General features: G+C 31.2%; 5 protein-coding genes across 6 annotated transcripts; 2 read left to right on the top strand and 3 right to left on the bottom strand.

Annotated features, from left to right (window-relative positions):
• Positions 1 to 54: 54 nt before the first annotated feature.
• On the bottom strand, positions 55 to 3038 carry LOC123695275 (DNA excision repair protein ERCC-6-like). The gene has a single exon (XM_045641053.1). It carries the CDS (start codon positions 2913 to 2915, stop codon positions 1971 to 1973), a length of 945 nt encoding a protein of 314 aa, XP_045497009.1. The 5' UTR covers positions 2916 to 3038; the 3' UTR covers positions 55 to 1970.
• On the bottom strand, positions 123 to 1868 carry LOC123695688 (DNA excision repair protein ERCC-6-like). Its single transcript, XM_045641595.1, has one exon. The coding sequence runs from the start codon at positions 1866 to 1868 to the stop codon at positions 123 to 125; it is 1746 nt and encodes a 581-aa protein (XP_045497551.1).
• A 1648-nt stretch (positions 3039 to 4686) lies between the features above and the next one.
• On the top strand, positions 4687 to 9312 carry LOC123695533 (protein penguin). Its single transcript, XM_045641408.1, has 8 exons — positions 4687 to 5424; positions 5497 to 5902; positions 6318 to 6445; positions 6743 to 6908; positions 7216 to 7392; positions 7790 to 8021; positions 8514 to 8713; positions 9116 to 9312. Exons 1-8 carry the CDS (start codon positions 4886 to 4888, stop codon positions 9290 to 9292), a joined length of 2025 nt encoding a protein of 674 aa, XP_045497364.1. The 5' UTR covers positions 4687 to 4885; the 3' UTR covers positions 9293 to 9312.
• Positions 9313 to 9913: 601 nt separating this feature from the next.
• Positions 9914 to 12596, bottom strand: LOC123695534 (thymidylate kinase). Its single transcript, XM_045641409.1, has 7 exons — positions 12466 to 12596; positions 12187 to 12349; positions 11744 to 11844; positions 11197 to 11344; positions 10879 to 10996; positions 10529 to 10615; positions 9914 to 10167 (listed from the first exon to the last, which is right to left on the bottom strand). The coding sequence occupies exons 2-7, from the start codon at positions 12263 to 12265 to the stop codon at positions 10071 to 10073; spliced, it is 630 nt and encodes a 209-aa protein (XP_045497365.1). The 5' UTR covers positions 12266 to 12349; positions 12466 to 12596; the 3' UTR covers positions 9914 to 10070.
• A 1403-nt stretch (positions 12597 to 13999) lies between these two features.
• Positions 14000 to 17031, top strand: LOC123695780 (DNA fragmentation factor subunit beta). 2 transcript variants are annotated; one of them, XM_045641706.1, is made up of 5 exons: positions 14000 to 14228; positions 14390 to 14525; positions 14926 to 15114; positions 15199 to 15333; positions 15416 to 15553. In XM_045641706.1, the coding sequence occupies exons 1-5, from the start codon at positions 14124 to 14126 to the stop codon at positions 15433 to 15435; spliced, it is 585 nt and encodes a 194-aa protein (XP_045497662.1). In that variant the 5' UTR covers positions 14000 to 14123; the 3' UTR covers positions 15436 to 15553. The 2 variants fall into 2 exon arrangements, with proteins under 2 accessions (XP_045497662.1, XP_045497661.1); XM_045641705.1 differs by having other exon boundaries at positions 15199 to 17031.
• The last annotated feature ends 6919 nt before the right edge of the window (positions 17032 to 23950 follow it).

Here is a 23950-nt window from a genome sequence, read left to right as displayed (position 1 = left end):
GAAAACGGTAATAAATATTTATTTTGATAAAAATAAGTTTGTATTAATAGTAAAAAAAATCACATATATTTAAGTATCACAAAGTATTAAATAGTTTATGCTTAACATATTATAAAAAAGGTTTATGACGAAAATTTCAACGCCTTTACTGCTTTTTTAGCTTTCAAAACAGCTTCTTCTTTCATTCTAAGCCGTTTTTCTTTTTCCGCCAATCCCACAACAACATCATGTTGTAATGCATTTTTAACCCCAGCCTTAGCAAATAATTTTGTTAAAACATAATCATCATCATTCATTTTCATTTCTGATTCTTTTTTGCTCTTTTTATGCTTTACTTTCTTAATAGCTATCAGATTTTCTATTTCTGTTTCGCCTTCGGAATGTTTTCTCTTTCGTGATGTATTGGCAGTGATAGTTCCATTATCTCCAACTTCAGGAACAGTTTTGTCTTTAACTAATTCAGTGTCTATAGTGTCATTATTAGGTACTGATGCAGACTCGATCTTTTCACTGTTTAACACTTCATTAATTAAATTTTCTTCATAATCTTTTTTAACATGTTGGTTTACAATGTCTAATTCAGAAAGGACATTTTCAAAGGGAACATTAACTTCCTTATCATCTAGAGTATTTTTTGTTTCTGATTCTTCAACTTCAGGTGGATTTAAAAGAATATCCCTTTTTTTCTTATAAGCTTCTCTAGGATCTTCTGGGTTAGATATCTTAGTTTCACATGATTTTGATATTTTCTTACTAATTTCTTTTGCTAACTTTCTCATAGCTGCTAACTTATTTTTAGAGAATGAGTTACCATTTTTTACTTTTGACTTCTTTTTTTCATTAATATTTACTTTTGTGTGTTTGAAAAGAGATGCTGTTTCTGTGTCTCCTTCACAATTGAGTTCTTCTAAAGTAAAAAGACCCTGTAAAGTACTGGTTGTGAGAACATTTTTTTGATTGGGATCCACAAGTATTCTATTGCTTAAAAAGTTTTTAAATATTTGTCTTTGATAAATTTTTTCCTCAATAGTACCAGCTGTTAAAAGTCTGTACACAGTGACATCTCTTTGCTGTCCTATTCTCCATGCTCTCTCTTTGGCTTGATTATCAGTTGCTGGATTCCAATCTGGATCATATATTATAACTCTGTCAGCACCAGTCAAATTCACACCTAGACCACCAACCCTTGTTGTAGCAAGAAAAACTAAATATTCAGGATTTTCATTGAAAGTTTTAATTAAACTTTGTCTCTGACCAACACTGACACTACCATCCATTCTTAAATATTTAAAATCAAAATTCTGTAAATGCTGTTCCAGAATGCACAACATTGCTCTTGATTGGGTAAAAATAAGTGTTCTGTGTCCTTGTTTTTGCCATATTTTAAGCAATGAATGAACAACAGACATCTTTCCAGACCTTTTCCAATGACCAAAAGACTGGTGATCAATTTCTTCTGTCTCATCAAATGCTTCATACAAGTAAATATCTGGATGGTTACAAATTTTCCTCAAAGTAGACAGAGCAACCAAAATTCTTGCTCGCAGGGGTTCTCCAAACCTACTTTCTTTATCCAAAATGCCACGGACTGTTGCACTCATAAGATAGCCCATGTACAAATCTTTCTGCTCCTGACTAAGTGCACAAAACAGGACTTGTTCATTCTTCTCTGGCAAGTGAATGAAATCTTGAACTTCAGCTTTAGTTCTCCTCAGCATATATGGAGTTATTATTGCTTTAAGGGCCTTTGCTATTTCTAAAGCAGTGGCCTCCTGTATATCTGTAGCATTTGCATAACCACCTTGAGTGATTGGGACGGCAAAATGCTCCATGAAAGCAGTATGTGTTCCCAACAGACCTGGTCTCATAAAGTCAAATAAAGACCATAATTCCTGCAAACTATTCTGCATAGGCGACCCTGTTATCAACAATTTATGTGGTGTATCAAATTTCCTTACAAGTTTACTGACTTAAGTGTCTGGATTTCTTATTTTATGTCCCTCATCCAAAATTATATAGTGCCACTTTCTAGTTTGAAGATCTTTAGCATATTTCACTACCCCTGCATATGTTATCATCAATATCCCATGTGATTCATGCAAGTCTCTAATGAGTTTATGATGAGTGCCGCCATGTGAGCCAGCTTGGTGTAGTACTGCAATCCTCAACGAAGGGTTCCAATAATGGAAATGGGATACCCATTGGAATATGACTGTTGCTGGTGCAACTATGATAGAAGGACCTAGTCCTCCCCAAGTGCCACTATCTGTATTTGCCAATCCAGACAAAAATGCGATTATTTGAACAGTTTTACCTAATCCCATTTCATCGCCTAATAAACCACCACATTGAGTCTGATGTAGTTCCCATAACCATTTGACACCAATTCTTTGATACTTATACAATTGCTTCCATATGTATACAGGTACACATAGACCATTTTGAAGTTCATGTTTTTCCTCAGGGTTTTTGTTACCGTCTAATATATATTGAATGTCTGCTGACATATATGATGGGTTTGAATTCCCAGCTTCAACTTCACTTAAACTTTTTCTCCAATTTTCGACTCTCTCATTATAAAGTTTGATATCACCGTCATCTATTATTTTCTTAATATTTTGTTTAGAACGGGAAGATGTAGCTAAATTTGGTAAGCGCACTTCAATTTCGTCGTCAGAAGACGGAGTGTATTCCTCATCTTCTTCATGTTCTGTAGACTTCTGGCGTTGGTCTTTACATTTACTACTAGAACTTAGTGATATTTTTGAATGTTTATCTTGTTTCTTAGCTATACGACCAGCAGCAGATTTACTTTTATCGGAAACTTGTTCCTCATTGACAATTTTTGAAACTTGTTTTTGTTTAGCTAATTCTAATTGGGTTTCTAGATATTTATTTATTATAATATCAACCATTTTATTAAAATTATTCTTTCATCGGCATTAATAGGTAACAATTACAACAACAACAGTTTTCAATACTAAAACAATTGTTTATTAAATTTAAATTAGAGTAGGCTCAGTAGGTATGCTGGTATGCCAAAACCTCCGCTAGGAGTAATAGTCAAAGAGTATAATGTATGTAATAGTGTTCTGTGGCCAAAACTCAAAAGAAAACAAGAATTCCCTATAAATTACTATACTCTTTGACAAGAATAAACTTGTTTATATAGACCACAGATAAAGACAGGCTGTGACATAGACTATAATGATCACAGATTAGAAATATACAAATTTACTATACTATATACCCCGTTTTCCAATTACAGCACTAGAGCGCATTATGCGGCATAATGCTTAACGTTGAGTGTTCCAACTACAGCAACGCTTCGCACAATCGAGCACTCTTAAAATTAATGCGCGTGAATTGATGCGTGCAATCGATTTATCATTAATTGTTGGAAAAAAATTTAAAGCTTTCGTTTCATTGTAGTTTTTTCGATATAATCAAAGTTAATTCAAATTGTGTTAAAAAAATAAATATAAGTATGGATGAAGGTAAAAACATTGAAAAAAATGTTAATGAAATAATCAAAATCCAAATTACTTAAAATAACCGTAAATAGTTTTCAACCAATTATTATGTATACCACTTTATTTACACATTAATGAGGTTGTTGCTAACTCTATGAATATTTTTTTTTCAACACTGAACTTAGCGCAACCTGCTGTTGCGTTTCACGTTCCAATTAAGCATCAGCATAATTCGGCATTGTGCGCCACTGAGTCGCATTATGCTCTGTAATTGGAAAACAGCCCATATCACCATCCCACAGCACCATCCAATACTTTAGGTATTGTTATTTCGTATTTGATCAAAATATAACATGATGATCTGATTCTAGATATGAAGTAGATGATGAGGTGATACACACAAGAGTAGGAGATAGACACTGTTATGGCACAAGGAACAGAAATAAAATTGAAATGCCATTTTACCGGTTAGCTAAAGTTAAAAATTCATTTATGGGTCAAGGTATACTTTTTTACAACAAAATTCCTCATAGTATTAAAGAGTTTAGTAGTGCTAAATTTAAGAATTATGTAAAAAACGTCTTAGTTCAGAGAGCCTATTACAGCATTAAGGAATATATGGAAGATAAAAACCCATGGAGGGTTGTCGCGTGAGAACCGCAGGACAGTTCTTTGGCATATTATGATGTACGGTTACTTACATATTTTGTAAAATTAAATTGTAATACTGAAATTATTTAAAAGAGCAACTATGGAGTTTCTTGCCGATTCTTCTCCATAGATACTGCTTTCCGAATCGGTGGTAAATGATAAAAATATGTATTGACGTTTCAAAAGTGCTTCTCGAAGAAGTCTAATTGAATAAATAAATGTTTGAGTTTGAGTTTGAGTTTGATAAGTAAAAACATGCTCAAGTCGATGACCTAATTAATAAGCATTACAACCAAATGCGAACATAATATGGAAACTGGTGAGTTAGATATCACATGGGAAAGGTATTTATATAATATATTTAGGTGAGGACACGGTGAGGATAACATTTCTAAAAACACTAGGATTCGGAAAATACGGTGATTACAATTTTTCATAGACTATACCTAGTGGATAATGGTTTTGGTTATGGTTTGGATAGCTAAGCTTCACAGATACCTAATTTTGACTTTGGAAGTGACATGGATGAAATTGACATTTGACATATCAGTAAAATCGATTTTGTTGCCTTTGCTCAACGCTCATGTGGGATTTTCGCACGTGGAAAAACTAAATATAAAGTAATGAAATAAGGATTATTTATGAGAAAATAGATTCCTATTACTCATTTATTATTTACTCTTTCTTTGTGCCTATTGTTCACCTTTGATATTAATTAATATCAAATCAAAATAAACCTGCAATAACCTCTTATAAAAATAATGCAGAAAGTTAAGAGAAAAGCTCCAGAAGATAGTGCATCGCCACCAAAGAAAAAGAAGGTACAATTCGATGAATCAAAACCTGACACAGTAACAGATTTTGATATCAAAAAGAATAACAAAGACAAGTTTAATAAAAATGGAAAAAAGGACTTCGCAAAAGGTAAAAAATTCAACAAACCGGCTTTTCAAAAGAATCAGAAAGATAAACCCAGTTTTGCAACGGGTAGACCTGCTTGGAAAAAAGATAATCAAGGTTATAAGGGTAAAAGAGCTCCAGGAGGAAAGGAAGGTGAACAAACAGGCAAACCAAAATCGTCAGACACGAAGGGTAAACCTGGTTGGAAAAAAGACAACCAAGGTTTTAAAGGTAAGAAAGGTCCAGGTGGGAAAGAAGGCGAACAAACAGAGAAGCCAAAATGGTCGGAAATGAAAAAAGAAAAGAAGACTCTTAGACTGGAGAGGCGTAAAGCAAAGGCTACAGCAGAGATATTTGAAATATCACACAAAGCTAAACTACTATCAGCCCAAATACAAAGGTAAAAATCTAACTTTAATCTATATGCTTTAAATTTATTATATTTAATTTCAATGATAACACATTTTTTTAGGAAAGTAGTGAAGCAAGATTTCCGTGATAACTCATGTAAAGAACTGCATGGTCTTTTGAAAAACCAATACAAATCAATAGCACTTACTCACGATTTGAGTAGAGTTATACAGGTCTTGTTAAAATATGGTTCGGAAGAAATCAAGAGTGATATTACTAAAGAGATCATGGATATCATGGTTCCGATGATGCAGTCAAAATATGCGCATCATTCTGTCAAACGCATATTGAAGTATGGATCAGATGCTATTCGCCATCAGGTTATAAGCAAGTTGTTTGGCCATGTAGTTGTTCTGGCAGCCCACACTATAAGTGCTCCAGTTTTAGATTATGCGTATGGCGAGTTTGCGAATAAGAAAGAGAAGTTGTATATGCAGCAAGAGTTCTATGGAGATATGTATAAGAATGTAAGTTATAGATCATAATACTATTTGAGAATATTATCACTACATAGTATAAAACAAAGTCGCTTTCTCTGTCCCTATGTCCCTGTGTATGCTTAAATCTTTAAAACTATGCAACGGATTTTGATGCAGTTTTTTTAATAGATAGAGTGATTCAAGAGGAAGGTTTTAGTATATAATTTATTAGGTTTTAGACAAAGCGGGCGAAGTTGCGGGCGGTAAGCTGCTATATAGCACTTTAAATGTTTTTTTAGAACCTTAAGTGAGTGGATCCTATATACAATTAGTTATTAGTAATTTATTGCTACATTTTTAAGTTGAAACCTCTATTGCTTTAATTTTAAGTGATTTTATATGTTATTATCTTCTTTTATTCAAATATATATTATATCTTATATTAAATTTAACTGTTTTCTAGACAAAAGATGACAAAGTAAAAACTCTGAGTGACACATACAAGGACAGTCCTGAAATGAAGTCGGCTATATTGCAGTCTTGTAAGGCCAATGTGCAGAGGATTCTTGACAAAAACCTCCATGATAGTGAGTAAGTACAGGTAGTGAGATAATAAGACCCAACTTATGTTTATTATTGTGTGAATTGTTAATTTATTCATGTTTATCAATCTTCACAAAATTGAATTTTGAATAGCTTAGTTCTGAATAATATCACTTTCCCATTTATAGTGTAAGCCAGTATATTAATTATTAAAAGTTACTTCATTCATTGTTAAGACTGAAAATATTTCTCTGAATATTAATTGTAACAAAGGAAAATTGTATACTTTCATACATTTTTTATTTATTAAAAAAAAAACTACAATAATTGTAAATGTTATTACAGGCTCTTGCACTCAGTCCTGTATGACTACATAAGGGAATGTTCGGCAGAAGACAAGGCAGAAATGATATCCACACTCAGTCCTCTAATTGTACCTCTCAGTAATTCACTACCAGGGGTTAATGCAGCTTGCATATGTGTGTGGCAAGGCACTAATAAGGATAAAAAGGTGAGAAGTAATTTCTGTCATATTACGAATGCATACTTCATTTTTTTTAGATTTTAAAATAGTGTTATGTGAGTAATCTGATATGCATTTTGTATTATTTTCCTCCAGCTTAGAATCATTAAAAAATTCAGTAAAAAAAATCTTTGATAAAAAAATAGTCAGTATTTTTTTATAACTCAACACTCTAATACTTTTTAATAAAATTTTAGGCTATCACACAGAAAGGAAATTATTAAATAGTAAATAATATTTGAAATGGATTAAGTAGTTCATAGGTTTAGATTGATAACATTAACTTTTTTTTTAGACAATACTAAAAGTGGTAAAAGAGCATGTAGTACCCTTAAGTAAACACAAGACTGGATACAGGCTATTAATTGCTATATTTGACTCAGTTGATGACACAGTACTTGTGAAGAAAACTATTGTATCAACAATAGCAAGCAATTTGAAGGATATTGCGAAAGATCATTGGGGTAACATGGTAAGCTATTTTTATCTATTTATTTCCGCCTGCGGCTTCGCTCGCGTAGTCAAAGAAAACCCGCATAGTTCCCGTTCCCGTGGGATTTCCGGGATAAAACCTATTATATGTCCTTCCTCAAGTCTCAAGCTATATCTGTACCAAATTTGAAGTAAATCCATACAGTTCTTTTTGAGTTTAGCTCGGAAATACATACAAAGAAACAGAAATACCTACAGATGAACAAATAATAATTCTAAAAACTTGATTTTTGCCTTCGGAATGTATTGTAGATCACGCCCCAAGTATTCTTTAAAAAAAAATTCAATCTCCATTTTTTACTTTCCAACAAAATATGCGAAAATTGTATCTTCAAAAAAAAAAACACAAGCATTTTATCTTTCAATTAACTTTGCAGACACTCCACTGGCTCGTCAAACCGAAAGACTCGGCGGCATTCCACCCGACGTTCATCAAGTTCCTCGAGGAGGGTTTCAAAAGCGGCACATCCAAAAAGGACGCGGATATTCGTATAAACGAGTTGCGTGAGGCGATATTGCCTGCGCTGAAGGAGGATATGGGAAGTGACCCACAGTTCTGGCTGAGCAGCAAAGCGGCCATGTTGCTAGCGATCGCCGTGTTGTCTATCGGTAAGTGCTAGAGTAAGTCTATAGTGCTTTCTAATATAACATTAATTATTTATTTAAAATTAACAACAATATTGTGAAAATATTATGATAAATTTACCAAAACTAAAATTATTTATTATTCGTGACATAATGTTTGTTTAACATTTTATACGTATTCTCTCTTAACGCTGGTTGCAGAGCTTGACCGACCATCAGTGCGTACGTCAGTCGCGCTTGTCATATGTATGGAAATTCATAAAACCGTTCATAGCTAGACCGACCATACGCACGCGTATTGTCATGCGCATTAGTGTCATACAATTGTTGATGCGTATCGTCAGGACCGACGGTACGCACTGACGGTCGGTCAAGCTCTGAAACCAGCCTTAGAGACATATTATTTTGAATTATTAGTTCCCATATATGCTTGAAATGCTTCAATTCTAAAATATTGATCTTTAACTATTAATATTTAAGTAACTTTTAATCTTTAACACAAAATATAACTTACAGAATCATCAAAAGAAATATTAGAAGCTCTAGCTGGCGTCATTTGTAAGGAGGATTGGAAAATAAACGTAAATGATAAGGAAGTACTCGCCGTAGAAGACGCCGGCATTCACATGTGTTTGAAGAAGCTTGCCGCGTTGGATCAAACTGCAGCCGACTTTACACTGGGCAATGCTGTTTGCGAATGTTTGTCAGCAGAAACGGTAAATGGAAAAATATTTAAGTATCTAGGATCCATGTTATATAAACCTTTTTAGTTCGATTTAAATGCATTTTGAAGTGAAACTTCTTTAGGCGTAATGAGAGTAAAATTTCAAGATCGCGTCATGACAATACCGTCACGTCGTGAAGTATAGAGACGATTTTAGTATCTGAATCTTGCCAAAGGAGTTTCACTTCTGACACGTGTGCTTGGCACACTCGCTCCTGTTTGTTGTGGTCTGCCTAGTTATTAAAAATATTGTCTTCAGAATTAATTATTAACATAAAGTATGATTTATGCTACACCTGCTGAGGGGCCGTTCATAAAATACATCACACAAAAATCAGTAATCAATACTTTTTAATTTTACAATTTAAATTAAACAATTTTTTTAACTTTACAGCTGAATGCATGGCTCCCAACAAATAGAGGATGTTTCTTCCTACTGAAATTAATTGAGAACAATGCAGAGGCCATCTCCAACAAGTTGAAGAAAAAGATATCTTCACACGCAAAAATATTAAAGCAGCAGTCATCAGAAGGGGCTAAACTACTCCTTAAATCTATTGAAAATAAATAGACCACTTGTTAAAATAAGAATTTTGTTTATTTTCTTCAACATTTGTTTATGATTATAACAATTAAACAGTAATTACACTTGGAAAACGTAAAGAAATGTAAAATTAATCATAACATTGTCTAGTTATATTAAACTTATAATGTTATTACATATCAATAATTATTATCAATGAATATTTTGAGGTACAATTCGAAATGCTACCAGTAACACTGCGTCATTTAATGTTTAAGAGTCATATAAAATAATAAATATACATAATTAAATATGTAGTCATTCCAAAAAGTTTAATTATTTATTATGATTTTAACTGATTTCAATTTTGTATGCAGTAGTGATTTATAAAGCATTGAAAAACACGTATTTGTGTAATCATGTTAGTACAGTAATAAAAGTACTTGATAATTACTTTGAATAAAAAAATATCAAGCACAGACAATGGAAAAAAATTGAGACAATTGTAATACTGTACTACATGTAAATAGTAAATAAGACGGATTCATTTATAACATACAATAATGATAAATCAGTAGAAGCTTATACATAATGAACGTCAAATTTTCTACACAATTAAATTGACTACTTATCGGCACACTTATAAAAGGAAAATAGGCAAACAAATGCTAAAAGTTGGTATTCATATTTATTACATATCTAGATTTATTAATCTTATAATAAACTTATTCAATATCTTCTGTATATTATTCTAAAAGTTTGATTTACTGACAACCTCAGCACAGCTATTTAAATAAAATACTTATAAAAAGTTGGTCTTCACGAATTATTTATTAGTCCAAATCTTCCCAATTGGATTTTCGATTGTATTCAGAATGTTTAATGTCCTTTTTAGTAAGTCTTCTTGAATTTCTTCCGGTGTCCTGGAAAACGAAAAACTTACATAGGCGCATTGATAAAACATTCAAAATTTTAAACCCACAATAGATATGAAGCCTACACAATATATCACGTATTTTATATTGTACTAGATTTCCGCCCGCTTTGTCTGAATCTAATAAATGATATACTCAAACCTTCCTCTTGAATTGCTCTACCTATTAAAAAAACCGGATCAAAATCGGTTGCGTAGTTTTAAAGATTTAAGCTTAAATATGGACAGAGAAAGCGACATTGTTTTATGCTATGTAGTGATGAGTTTATAATATATTTAATGAATATTAGTGACCAAAGATTTAATTTAATGTGTATATGTTTTTAAATGTAATGAGCAAGCAAGCTTACCTATCAGCGTCCAATACATCCCAATCATCTTCTTTCAATTCCTGATAGGTTTTGATAACTTTCTTCTGAAATTCTGGCACTTCATACCTAAAATTTTTAATAGAAATAATGTATGTTAAAAGTACCAATAAGTCATCAACATATTGAAATTAAAAAAGATATTTTGAGTGTGTTTGTAAGAACTTTAGAAAGAATGTATATTCTTCTTAAATTAAATGAAATATAATATATTTATTTTAATGTAATAAGAAAATCAACTTCAAACAAAAACAAAACTGCAACCGCATCAAATTTGATAATTTTTTTTTTTGGGATAAAGCAAATAAATTAAAGATAAAATTAATTCTTACCTTTCATTCCCAAAACCTTTTCTTTTTTGCATTACGTCTAGAGGGATTGTTAAGTAAAATACTTTATCAGGTTTTGGTAGTCCAACATCTGATGACTTACACCAATTTAAATCCAGTCCTGTCAAATTTAAAATAAGTAATTAGAGTTAATATGTAATACTATTTTTTTATTACACCTGCACATTTTTGTATTGAACACACAAAAATGTGCAGGTGTATTAAAAAAATCCTAACTTAATTCTAATAATAAAAAAAACAAATAGTACAACCCTTTATCATATAACTATAACTATGATAAATTTTTGTACTAATATTTACCTTTTGCAGCTGAAAATGCCACTCCAGAATAACAGTATCTATCTACAACAATGGTGGTGCCTGCCTCCAACGTCTTGATAATATCTCGTAACCTTTCCCAGCGGTTGGCTGAGAACAATAGGTGAATGGCTTCATCTGGAAGGTCATTCTGAAAAATGTCTTGATATTATTAAATTTAGGGATTGATAGTTGAATGATAATTAATGCATTTTATGGAAATCATAAATAAAATATAAATGTGTTAAGTTGCACAACATTTCATTATATTATTTGAGTAGTTATAAAAATTAACAAATAAGTATAAATTTACAATATTTGCAAAATTTACAATATAAATGATATCTGATGATCTTTTACATTTTCATTTTGTTATTATCTTAATCACCAGTTAGACTTTGGTACTCAAACTCAACAATATGCAGAATTATTTGATGAGAAAAAAAAACACCTCACATAATTTATGGACGCCCCCTAATCCTTTGATAAGGAAACTTACTGACCTAAATCAATTACAGGTATTGATTGCAAATATTAATCAGACATTTACCTTGGATGTTAAATAACTGTTGATCACTTTGCCTATTTCTGTATTGCGGTTTGGGAAATTTGTGTATTCAGCCAAAATGTTCCTCTTTCTTAAACTATCAACTGAAATGCATATATTTATGTTGAAATCAATCAGATTTATTGAACTATATATAATCTATGTTATTATAGTAGAGACATTGATCATCAAGCCATTCATCATATGATATTAATAACATGAGATTGGACCCACACATGTGCCATAATCATTTAGCATGTTATGAAGAACTGTCAAACATTTTTAAATTTATTAGACAGGTCATACTACTAAATACATAAATTAAATAAAACTATTTACAGTTAAATAAACTAAACGATAAACTCCATTTTTAATTGTATACAATACAATTTGTAGTTTGTACTTTGCATCGAAAGAAATATACATCTTAAATATTGAAAAATTACCCAGTTGCTTCGCTTGTGTTGTTTTTCCGGTTCTGTCCACTCCTTCAATAACTATGAAGGCTCCTCGTTTCACTATCATTTTGACAATATTTACTAACAGCTGACTGAATTTACTACCGTGACTTTATTGTTATGAAAAAGGAATTAAAATTCAAACCTGAAACTAAACTAACATACATCACAGGAACTTGCAATTTTGCAAAAAAGATAATAACTATAGTACCTTAAAATATCTTATTCTGTGAAAATGTATCGATGAAGATTTTGTAGTTTACTTACTTTATTGCTCCCTTTGTGAAACTTACAATATTTTGATTGTACAATAGAAATAACTAGAGTTAAATTGGTGAATTTAAAACAATACAAGGATAGTTTAATTCACAGAGCAAGTAACAGTAATATTCAATTTGATAGCAATTAGCAGCCAGCTGATAAAATACCTATGAATCTTCAATTTTGGAGGGAAAAATGACAATTGACATTACAATTTACTTGCAATTTACTAAATATGTCACTACTGTCAATAGGTTTCGTTCCAATCTGCACATATACTTGTCAATAGCAAAAAATAGTATTTTATAACGTAGCTGTAGGTCTTCTGTAGGTACTTAATATAATTTACTGTAAATAAAATATAAATATGTTTACCTTTTAATGCAAGGAAAATAATAACTTTTCAAATAAAACGAATATGGAATGTCTAGACTTATCATAATAACACATGAGTACATAAATAGTACAGAGAGCTTCATTTACTTAACCCTTAGCTGGTATCGCCTTTTTTGGCAACACTACCGGTATCGTGGGTCAAATTCTACCCATACCAAACAATCTGTTGTAGAACGTAGATTTTTTATTATTTGTATAAAATATGGTTAGAAAAGAAATAAAAAAATATTTTTTTACAAAATAACCTTATTTAATATTAGAATATAAAAAAAAATATCATGTTTTACACACATTTGTAAATAACCTTATTTTTTGGCACTTTTTGGTTAATGTGAACTTAATACATAAAAAAAAAATTGAAATGTTAGAAAAACTTTAACTAAAATATATTTATGGCACTTCTAATATCTTTATTATAACAAAAAAACAAATTGCTTCTGAAATCAGCATAAAATAAAGAAAATGACAACCAAAACCAAAATGACTTCTACCATCAACTATCATCCTCATCTTCTTCACTCTCATCTCTCGTATTTTCGTTCCTCGTATATTTTCTATTATTCTCGTATCTCCTCTTCGTTTTCACTTCGTCAGAACTTACTCCAAATACACTGTCTTCTAAGCAACTAACAGATTAGGGATTATCTCGATCGCTGATGATTTCGTCGTCACAAAGTTGGTTTACATTTGGTATTCTTTCATTTTTCAATTCCAAATCATCACTTAAGTCGTTCATCAACTCCTCGATTTGTCTGTCGTTCAAAAAGCCCTCCAATGTAGTACAAATAAACAATAAAACCAAAAAAGTAAGTAATTACACTCAGTGAAAAAAGTTACTTATTTGGTATCGTGGGTCGAACGTGACCCAGAAAGCTACTTACCTCCGCTCCTAAGATAGTCACAGTTCTGCACATCAACACCCCGCTGCAGCTAGCGACGCACTGAGAATACTTAGAAGCGCACAGTCGTAATATGTGACAATAGTATCTAGAACGCTATAGTGGACAAGAATTTACCTTGATTATAAAATTATTATATGTATTTTCCGGTATTTTCATTTTTTTTACCGCGATTAGCAGAAGCAATGACAATTGGTGACACTTGACAAGTGCTTGACATTCTGACTCAAGTTTGAAATGTCCAATGTCCAGTTTAGTATGGAATTTCATAGTGATCGTTTGTTTGGTTAAAAATTTAGTCACAACATTTCGTTGGTAATAATTTCTTTGTTTATATAGTGATAATTTAGTAAATCGTTGTTATCGAAAATGAAGAAGGGATATAAGGTGACAGACGTTAAAAGAGAGAAAAAAATCGGCGTTGCCGCGGAAAACTTACAAGAGCTTATTGAGAAATCATGCAGAAAGTTAGGCGTAAGCATAATATTATTTACATTTTGAGTTCAAAATAAAGGCTTTGAATCGATGGCTTTTTACAGCTTTATGTGCTTGGTACCTGTTGGTTAATCGGGTCAAGGGTAGCAGCCTTGACATATATTCGTAGCCCTGACCTAATTCAGTATGTCGGTTTTCAGTTCAATGTCAGCTGCGCGGAGTGTCGGCTTCACGTCGCGGAGGACGGCACTCTGGTGGATGACGACGAATACCTGAAGACCTTGCCGCCGCAGACGCTGTTTATTTTGTTGCAGAAAAAAGAAAAAATGGTAACTGGTATGTTTAGTTATGAGGCAATGTTCGTAAACCCTTCATTTGCTTGGAGGTCTTAGGAATCAATAATTATTATATTATAATTTATTTATTTTTGATAAATGTAAATGTAAGTATTTGCAAAATTTCAAAATCAATAAAATATCAATAGAAAGCCTCACAGGGAATGTAGTAACAATTAAGGAATTCAGTGGTAATCATTGATTTTTCATCTTTAGTTCCCAATGAGACAAAATATTTATTCATCATTTATATTTAGATAATATTAATAATATTATAACATATCAGTATATTTACTAGGTTTATCAGAAATATACATGAATAAAGTTTTGTTTATTAATCAAGTTTTGCCTAGTAAGTAAAATAATAATTTTAAAATCATTATTATACTTATTCATTTCAGACTTTGATTACTACTACAATTTGATTAGATCAGCAAAGAAGGATTTCATTAATACAGGACGGGCTGCAAAAGAGTTCCTTGATACAAACTTGCGGGAGAAATTCAAGGTGTTCCAGAGATATATTACAGCAGCTGACGATGCTAAGACTATGGTTAGTGAGAGAAATCTACATCCAGAATGGTTTGAAGGTAAGAAAATTTCTTTAATTTCATTCATTGATTCATGATTTTATGAATCTTTAGTGTTAATATAAACTAAAATTCGTTTTTCAGGTCTTGAGCCTTCAGAGAAAACAAAAGAGCAATCCATGTCAAAGCGAGTCAAAGAAAGAATGAGGGGTTATTATTACAAAACAAAAACAGCTTTACAATCTTCCGAACTGTATACACATTCCAAAAACGGGCACAGTAAGAAACTCATAGATCAGTTCCTTTTAGATCTACGTAAGTTGTTGGAGAGTAGCAAATATAATGAAGGCTATTTTAACAGAAAGTTTGAGAAAAAGATGAGACTGTGTGATGAAACTGGTCTTTTTGAATGCGGAGGGCTGTGGAATAACGAAAAGTGTGCTTACGAAAATGAACATATCATAAACCCATACAGAAGTCGCGAAGAACGCATCATATTCCAAACATGGAATTTGGATCACAGAATCGAATTATCTAGAGCTATTATACCAAAGATATTCCAAGCCATAGACAAAATATGCAATGGTGACGCGACCTGCGTAACTTGTAACAAAGATTCTCTATGTTATAATATTGAAACTGATAGATATTATCTACAAATATTTACGCGGGAAAATTTGAAACTTGTTCACATTGTTTGCCATTATAAGGGGAAACATGAAGCAGAGTCTGGTGTTTACACCATCTGCAATATGTGTCTTGTGAAAAAAGCTTGTATCTAAAAACGGATTATTTATGAGAATCCTACAATATATTTTATTTATGTTTATGGTCAGGATAATTAATAGAAAATTTAAGTCATATTATTATAAGTTTTAAAAAATAGGAATTAAAACAAACAGAGTATATTCGAAAAATATGTTAAATAATATGATTTATGGTCTACTAGTCATTAAAATTTCATGAATTACATTAATAAATACGATCATTAAGAGCATTTATACCTGATATATATATATATACCACTATTTAAGTATATGAAAAGCTTAAAACTTCTCTTGACTTAACACAGGACATAATAAAATGTTACAGTGATTTTTTATATGTATTGGGATCTAATCTGAATATCAGAGCAGATCAAAAAATCAATTAAATACACACTATTATATTATAAATTATAGTATACATATTTTTATAATGTAACTACCAATGTCTATATTTATTATTGTTGCATCTTTTGACGTGACAACGTCTTATAAATTGGTTTGCCGGGTGACACTTCAAGAAACTGCGTTACGCTCCGCTCACGTTATGCGCTCACAATGAGAGCGAGTGAGAGGCACGCGTCCCTTCCACTCGGGCATGGTTAGCCCGCCTAAGAGCGAGAGAGACAGACATAAAAAGTCGTTGTCACGTAAAACTTTCGCCCGTATACCGACTTTACAGGCAACCAATTTTTTCATACACATATTGATTATTTTTTACTATTTGAAAGAATAGTTCAGAATCGATTTAAATCAGAGTTTCGTGTCATGTATAGCTAAGGTAATGGAACAATAATAAAATTATTGCCCTTTATTTAAATTAAGGGCAATGTCCTTAATATATCAAGTAGCCTTTCTATGTAGTGATTATTTACATTATATTATTGTTGTAATTATTGTCATTAGATAAGTTTTCTATTCCTTAATTGATCTCCTGTCCCTTGAGTTAGAATTAAGAATTTTGTTACTGGCTTTAGATAGTTTCATTTAACTATGATTAAAAAAAAATTAATCATAAAATGTATACTTAGCCTTTTTTTCTTAATTTTTTATTTTGTATGGTAAGATAACGCATCGTTTCATATGTTTGATAAAATGAAGACAGCATTAGCATAATAATTTATAAGTCATATACTTCTGTCTATTCCATTATTTTATTTTCTCAATTTATATTTTCTTAGCGTTATGTTTTATAACAGACTAGAGGTCCGCCCCGGCTTCGCCCGTGATACATATTACATATTATGTCCTTTCTCGGGTATCAAAATATCTCCATACCAAATTTCATGCAAATTGGTTCAGTAGGCGTGATTGAGTAACTAACAGACAGACAGACAGACAGAGTTACTTTCACATCTAATCTAATATACAGGGTTACTTGTAAAACACCGGCAACCTCGCAGGACAAGATAGCTAACATCATAAGCAACAACATTAATTGTTCTACGACTTTTGATAATTTGTTAAATTTTATTTTCATACAAAAATAAATATTCATTTAATTTTCCGTTTTAAAATTATAAACTCTACGCCTCCCAAAAATTACGACAACAAGAAGCGAACGAGAGGGGGAAGGGGGCGTCGCGTCGTCCATCCGATAATGAATAGAACATAGACTTATAAATGTTAGGAGAGTACAATAAAAGTTTAAAAAATCATTTAAAAATAATTTATTGCGTTATGCCAAAAGTCGTAGAACAAATGTTGTTACTTATGATGTTAGCTATCTGGTCCTGCGAGGTTGCTGGTGTTTTGCAAGTAACCCTGTATATTATAAAGGCGAAAGTTTGTACTGAACCGATTACAATGAAATTTAGCACACATATAGAGGGTAACTTGGATTAACACGTACATAGGATAGTTTTTATCTCAGAAATCCCACGGGAACGGGAACTATGCGGGTTTTCCTTTGCAAACGCGGGCGAAGCCGCGGGCGGAAATCTAGTTTATAATATTAGTGTGGATTTTATTATCTAAGGCCAGTGTCAAATAAAATATAGATATTATTTAAGTGTTAGAAATCACTATTTAACATGTAAAACATGTACTCTGTAAACGATAATATTTAAACACGAAATTTAGTTTTTACACTATTTTATATCTAAGCGAATAATTTTATTATGACGTTTATGTAAATTTTTTACTAAACACAGGGTTGTAGATAGCAACAAAATTGGTTTGAAGTTGAGTTTAATTTTTTCTTGATCTCAATTATTGTAATATTTATGTAAATAAATCAACACGGAATTTTTCGAAAAAATAATTAAAAATAGGTATTTTTGTATACTTACATCTCAAGTACTTTGAATACGAATCCAGAATCTATAAAAGTATGGATATAAAATTGTCTTAAAATTATACCTCAACTCAGCTATTCCGTCATTAGATAGAAATTTCTCTGCCTCCAGATATAGAACAATAATAATACATATTTAGATGCAAAGTGATTTGAACTTTTTCAACTTATTCTTATAAACCAGTTTATTTATTCTTCATACTTGCGTTCTCTTAAACTTTAAGTACGCATAGTAAGGAGTATTTATTTCTTAGTACATATGTATAATTGAGTAGCTTTATTTTTTATTATTAAACAAATAGGTTACATATAAATACACAATTCTAGAAATTCTGTGCCAATTTTTCATGTTTTCATTCATTATAAGAATTAAAGGGTTGTTATTTGTCGTGGATTAAAAGAATTTTTAATAATAGAATATTTAATTTTAATTAAGTAAATTTAAATGTATATTAGACTATAATTAATGTTATAGATGAAGAGATATTTTTATTACTATAAATGTTACTAGAGCAATATTATCGTGTAAGGAGAGAAGTTGTAGTGATGTTTAATGCAATCTCCCTATTGAAAAAATAAAAGTCTTAGCCATTTTATGGCGATTAACAATAAAAAGGAGTCGTAAAACCACAAACTACATGAATTGTTCATAAACGACACCTTTGGGCTTAATAAAATGTACACGTAGACGCTTCCAATATAGCTTTATAGAATTATTAGCTGTAGAATCTGTATCGACGTGATAATAAATAATTATTTACGACGGTTTTACGGCTTATTAGACCAACTTCGTGTTCATTAAACTATCGATTGTTAACGTCGTAAAACCCTATTGAGATATTAACTAAATATTGTTAGATTATTTACAATAAAAAAAATGTTAAAATAAAGTTCATTAATGTTGAGAAACTTGGCGCATTAAGGTGCTTTTCCACCAATAATATGCGAGGATGTGATGCGAGGAATCTGGAATGTGTTTGTAAATAGAAATTAAAGACTTTTTGATTTTAAACGCGATTTAATAACGATTTAAAGAAACGTCGGGAAAATAATATAATGATTAAATCGCGTTTAAAATCCGTAAAAAAGTCTTTAATTTATAATACTCGCGTAAAATCAAACCCTAGAAAATACTATGTGTTTGTAAATAACCAAAAGTATCGTTTCAAACGTTAATTATGCTTCAAAGTTTCAAACTAAATGAAGCTCTATGATTGGTTCTTTACAAACACATCCCTCGCTACTTATCCTCGCGTCTCACGTCTGGTTGAAGAGCACCATAGGATGCAAAAAGTATTGTTTTGGTAGGTACTAGTTAAATATGTATCACATACACATGCATTTAATGTGTAACTTAAATTATAATAAAGTCGTAAATTATCACGTCGTAATACCTAGTTGTTTTGTTGATGTAGATGTTAGGCGTTTTAGAAATTTTCGGTATACAGTATTAATATTACCTTCTCCGATGTTATAGAGCTTATATTTTCGTGATGTTAGTAGGTAAATAATTAAAAACATGTTCATTGCTATTGGTGTAATAAAAATTTTAGTGTCATCCGACGTAGAGTAGAGTAATCTCAAAATAAATTTTTAATTAAGCTTTGTGATCTTATAGACCGTGCCTATGTTGTTATTTTTTTGCTTTTATTTTTTTAGAACCAGCTAAGGATTAGTATGTATAGTGAAACTATATGCAATCTTGAGGCGTAAAGTACCTATTGGATGTATGAATAAATAATCTATGCCTGTACTAGTGTTGGGTTTCAATAAAGTAGTATTTTATGTAGAGGAAGATGATTTGCTTATCAATAAAATCGTATATGTTATTATCATATTATTATAGTCTATGTTATTTTTAATAGAATTACTCTGCTTCTTACTTTTATAAACTGTGTTAAATGGGATATCAAGAGAACTTCATAGCGAATTTACATAATTATGGTATGTAACATTATAATGTGTCAATCATTTCAACTGTTACAAATTGTAATAAATTATTTAAATGTATATAAATATAATTTAGGTATGTATAAATTCTATGGATGTTATATTTTAAAACTACTATGTACCTAACATGTAACAATTACTGAATAAAATTATTTATCGAATATAGATGTGTTTTATTTCAAGTAGGTACCTACCTACCTTTTAAAATAAACCACAAATATATTACATCAATGCAATAGCATATCGATCTAAGTAGGTACCTAATCGTTTATAAAATTGATAGATATGAATTTTTGGAAAATTCATGTTTGTAAATTGCTTTAATATTATATGCTTATCATTTTGAGCTAACTTTTCGGCCTTAGCCATGGTGAGGTGAAAGCCGTGGGTTTATTGAATCCCGCCTCATAATCGAATATCTTAAACGTAAAATAATTCAAATATACAGATTTCATCGCTGTTCCATCGGCTATCAAAATAATATTTTATGTACAAGTAATCATAATAATATCATGATAAGAGCGTTTTCACATTGTCCGGTCCGATATCGGATATCGGAAGCCGATAGCCGATATCCGATATCGGACACAATTTGCCCTTTCACATTATCCGATAATATCGTCCCGATATCATGAGTGTTGCCAGAAACTGGAAAAGTAGATATATGGAGAATTAAAAAAAACAGTGGATGCATTTATGTTACAAAAAATAAACTTTATTTTAAATAAAATAAATAGTAATAAATAAACTATGTTTTTCAAACCGGTTTAATCTGCTGACTGCGGAGTTTGGATTTGTACCCTCTGCAGAGTCAGAATCTAGTTTCAATATTCAATTTCATTGTGAGGCTTGTTTTTTTTATATGCTGTTTTTCTTTTTTTAATAATAGAACATGTTGTGTGGTCGTAATTAATTTTAGAACTTTTTTATATTAAATCATGTACGACTGTTATGTTCTTATACAAATAAAATAAAATAAAATTCAACTCAGTATTAAAGCGACGAAACTGGCAAATATAAATTCAAATTACATTTACAAATGTAGGTGCTGTTATCTACCACAGAACAGTAAATTATCTACGTAGTACCACAGACTAATAATAATATAGCCATATATAATCTAAGCATACGAGCCATGACAACCAAAATAGTAAACAAGCCAAACAAGCTCAAAAGTCGCCGCGCGTTCTTGACAAAATGTAAGGTCGCCGCCATTGGTCGCCGCATTCTAATTCTGAAATTTTAGAGAAAACTAAAATTGCCGTATTGTAAATTTTCTTTTCAATAAAAAGAGTTTGATTTAAAAAAATTCAACTGATAGATCGTAGTTGTACATACAGTAAAAATAACGGGAACTATATTTTCTATCACCAAAATTTATATTTGTCATCAAGTTGTATCACCTAATAAATAGATACGCGATATACTTTCGTTCTACGAAATATTTTCGTTCTCAGATAAACAAAAATTGTTCCCAGGTATGAATTATCAAATTAATGTTAATATGTGTGTGAAATAAGAGATCGATAACCAATAAAATTATATTGCATTACATGAATATAAACTTCGTTCTTATAATAACAGTTTTGTTACTTAAATAATAGTTCTGTGCTCAGAATGGTAGATCTGTCACCAAATAAATCGATTATCGATCCCTGACTGCGACTCCTTTTTGTTTGATATTTTGTCACCAATACAGTAGTAACATTTTATTTCGTTCAGATATTAAATTAATAGTATTCGTTACCAATTTAATACATCAATTTATAATTTTAATGAAAAAATGATCAAAGGGGCGCAGACAAATTGGCGCGCTTTAAAAATTGACATGTGCAAACTAACATAATTCTCGCCTTCTCTGGCTGCGCGTGCTAACATGATCGGTAGAAAATTTAATAAGTGCGAAAGAGATGCAAAAATATTACTGTTCAAAGCTTATTGCTCCGCTCTATATACTCCACAACTGTGGACAAGGTATAAAAAAGAAAATTATCGAATTTTTAGGGTACAATACAATGATTCGTTCCGAATTTTATTCAAACTACCGCGTTGGTGTAGCGCGTCTAGCATGTTCGCGGAAGCCCGCGTGCCGGTTCTCGATGCATTGATCAGGCATCGGGTTGCTAGATTTAGGAATATTCTTTTTACTTCTAGTAACTCGATTATAAATGCTTTAACGAATTTTGGTAGCAGCATCTTGGCATTTTATGCCCGGCTTCTGCGTTAATATTATGATTTTTAAATTGATTATTTTTTGTATTATTTCAATAACTGTGTAATGTAATGTAACTCTTGTATTTTATTTTTGTCTAACGGATCTTAGTCGTCCATTAATGTACATAATAATTCAATAAAGGATATTTTTTTTTATTTTATTTTTTTATAATATTATCGGATTAGCCATACGCTTAAAGCTGGCCAACCCTACACCAGACACCAGACACCAGAAGCAAAAAATGTGCTTATCGGCCAGAAAAGAAAAAGGGCCCTTCGAAATCCAAACCAGCGCTGATTATTCAGTGATTATTGTTTTTTAACAATAAGTATTATAGTATAATATTTTGACTTTAATTAAGTGTTTTATCTACAATTATGCTAGCCATAAGCCAGCTATTAAACCAGAGCTGATTATTCAGTGGTTATTATTTTTAAGAATAAATATTGATTATTTTAACTTTAATTGTTTTCTAGTAACATAATATGATTTATTGGTGATCTCTTTAAATTAGTTTGCTTAAATACTTATTAGGACACACCTATTATAATACATACAAAATCATTTAATTGGTACTAGACCTTATATCTCAGGATTTTAGGTGATTTATTGTGGAACTGATTTTGCATTGTTTGGTGACTACATTTTGGTGACAGATCTACTATTTTGAGGACAAACCCTATTATTTAAGAAACACAAAACTAATTAAATTGGTGATAGCTTAAATGATACCCAAAAATAACTACAAAAAAAGAAACCGACTTCAAAAACAGCAGAAATATTATTAATTACTTAATATTATTTAGATGTGCTATTTATTATACAGGTTTGATATCGGCGCTAAAACAAAGCACTAAATCTGTGACTCAATGACAACAATACAATAAACAGCTTACAGCACAACAGTAGTCCAAGTAGGAGGAGGAGCGAGGCAGAATGAGTAAATAAGGATAAAAGACACTAATATTTCGAAGATACGGTTGAATTTAAGAACGCAATATATTTTTGTTTACTTCAGTTCAGCCAATTGACGTATATTATAGGACGGTATTAAAATAGCTCCCGTAAAAATAGTATTTTTTATGCCTTTAAATACTTAAATGAATGTTTTCTTATTAAAAAGGTTTAAAGTAAATGAAAGGATTTTTTTTTACATTTAGCGCCTAGAAATGACTGAAAATACACAAACTAGTGCTTTTTTTGCTGTTGGTATACTACCTTTTCGAAAATTGAGTTGGTAACACTGAACATTATCGTCCGATAGTTCGCGGGAATATCGGTGTTGGCTCCGATATCCGATATCGGACCGGACAATGTGAAAGACATGTACCTAAATCATACATTTTACTTAGCCTCCGATATAGGATATCGGCTATCGGCGCCCGATATCCGATATCGGACCGGACAATGTGAAAACGCTCTAATTATATAGTGTTTCATATTAATTATTAGATTCTTTAACTATTACTTATCTCAGTAGATGGCGTGGGTGTGCCTCAGAGTTGTGAGGAGTAAGGAGTAACTATGTAGTTATATAATAATATGATAATAATGTAAGATCTTTCATGATTATATACCTAGTTACTCCTCAGTTCCTCACAGAGTAAAATAAACTCAGGCAGGCGAAAGACGCGGGTTCGATCCGCTAGGAGTAATAATCCTATTCTGTGG

Source organism: Colias croceus, chromosome 11 (assembly GCF_905220415.1).
Source record: "Colias croceus chromosome 11, ilColCroc2.1".
NCBI lineage: Eukaryota > Metazoa > Arthropoda > Insecta > Lepidoptera > Pieridae > Colias > Colias croceus.
This window is presented reverse-complemented; position numbering and strand designations above follow the sequence as displayed.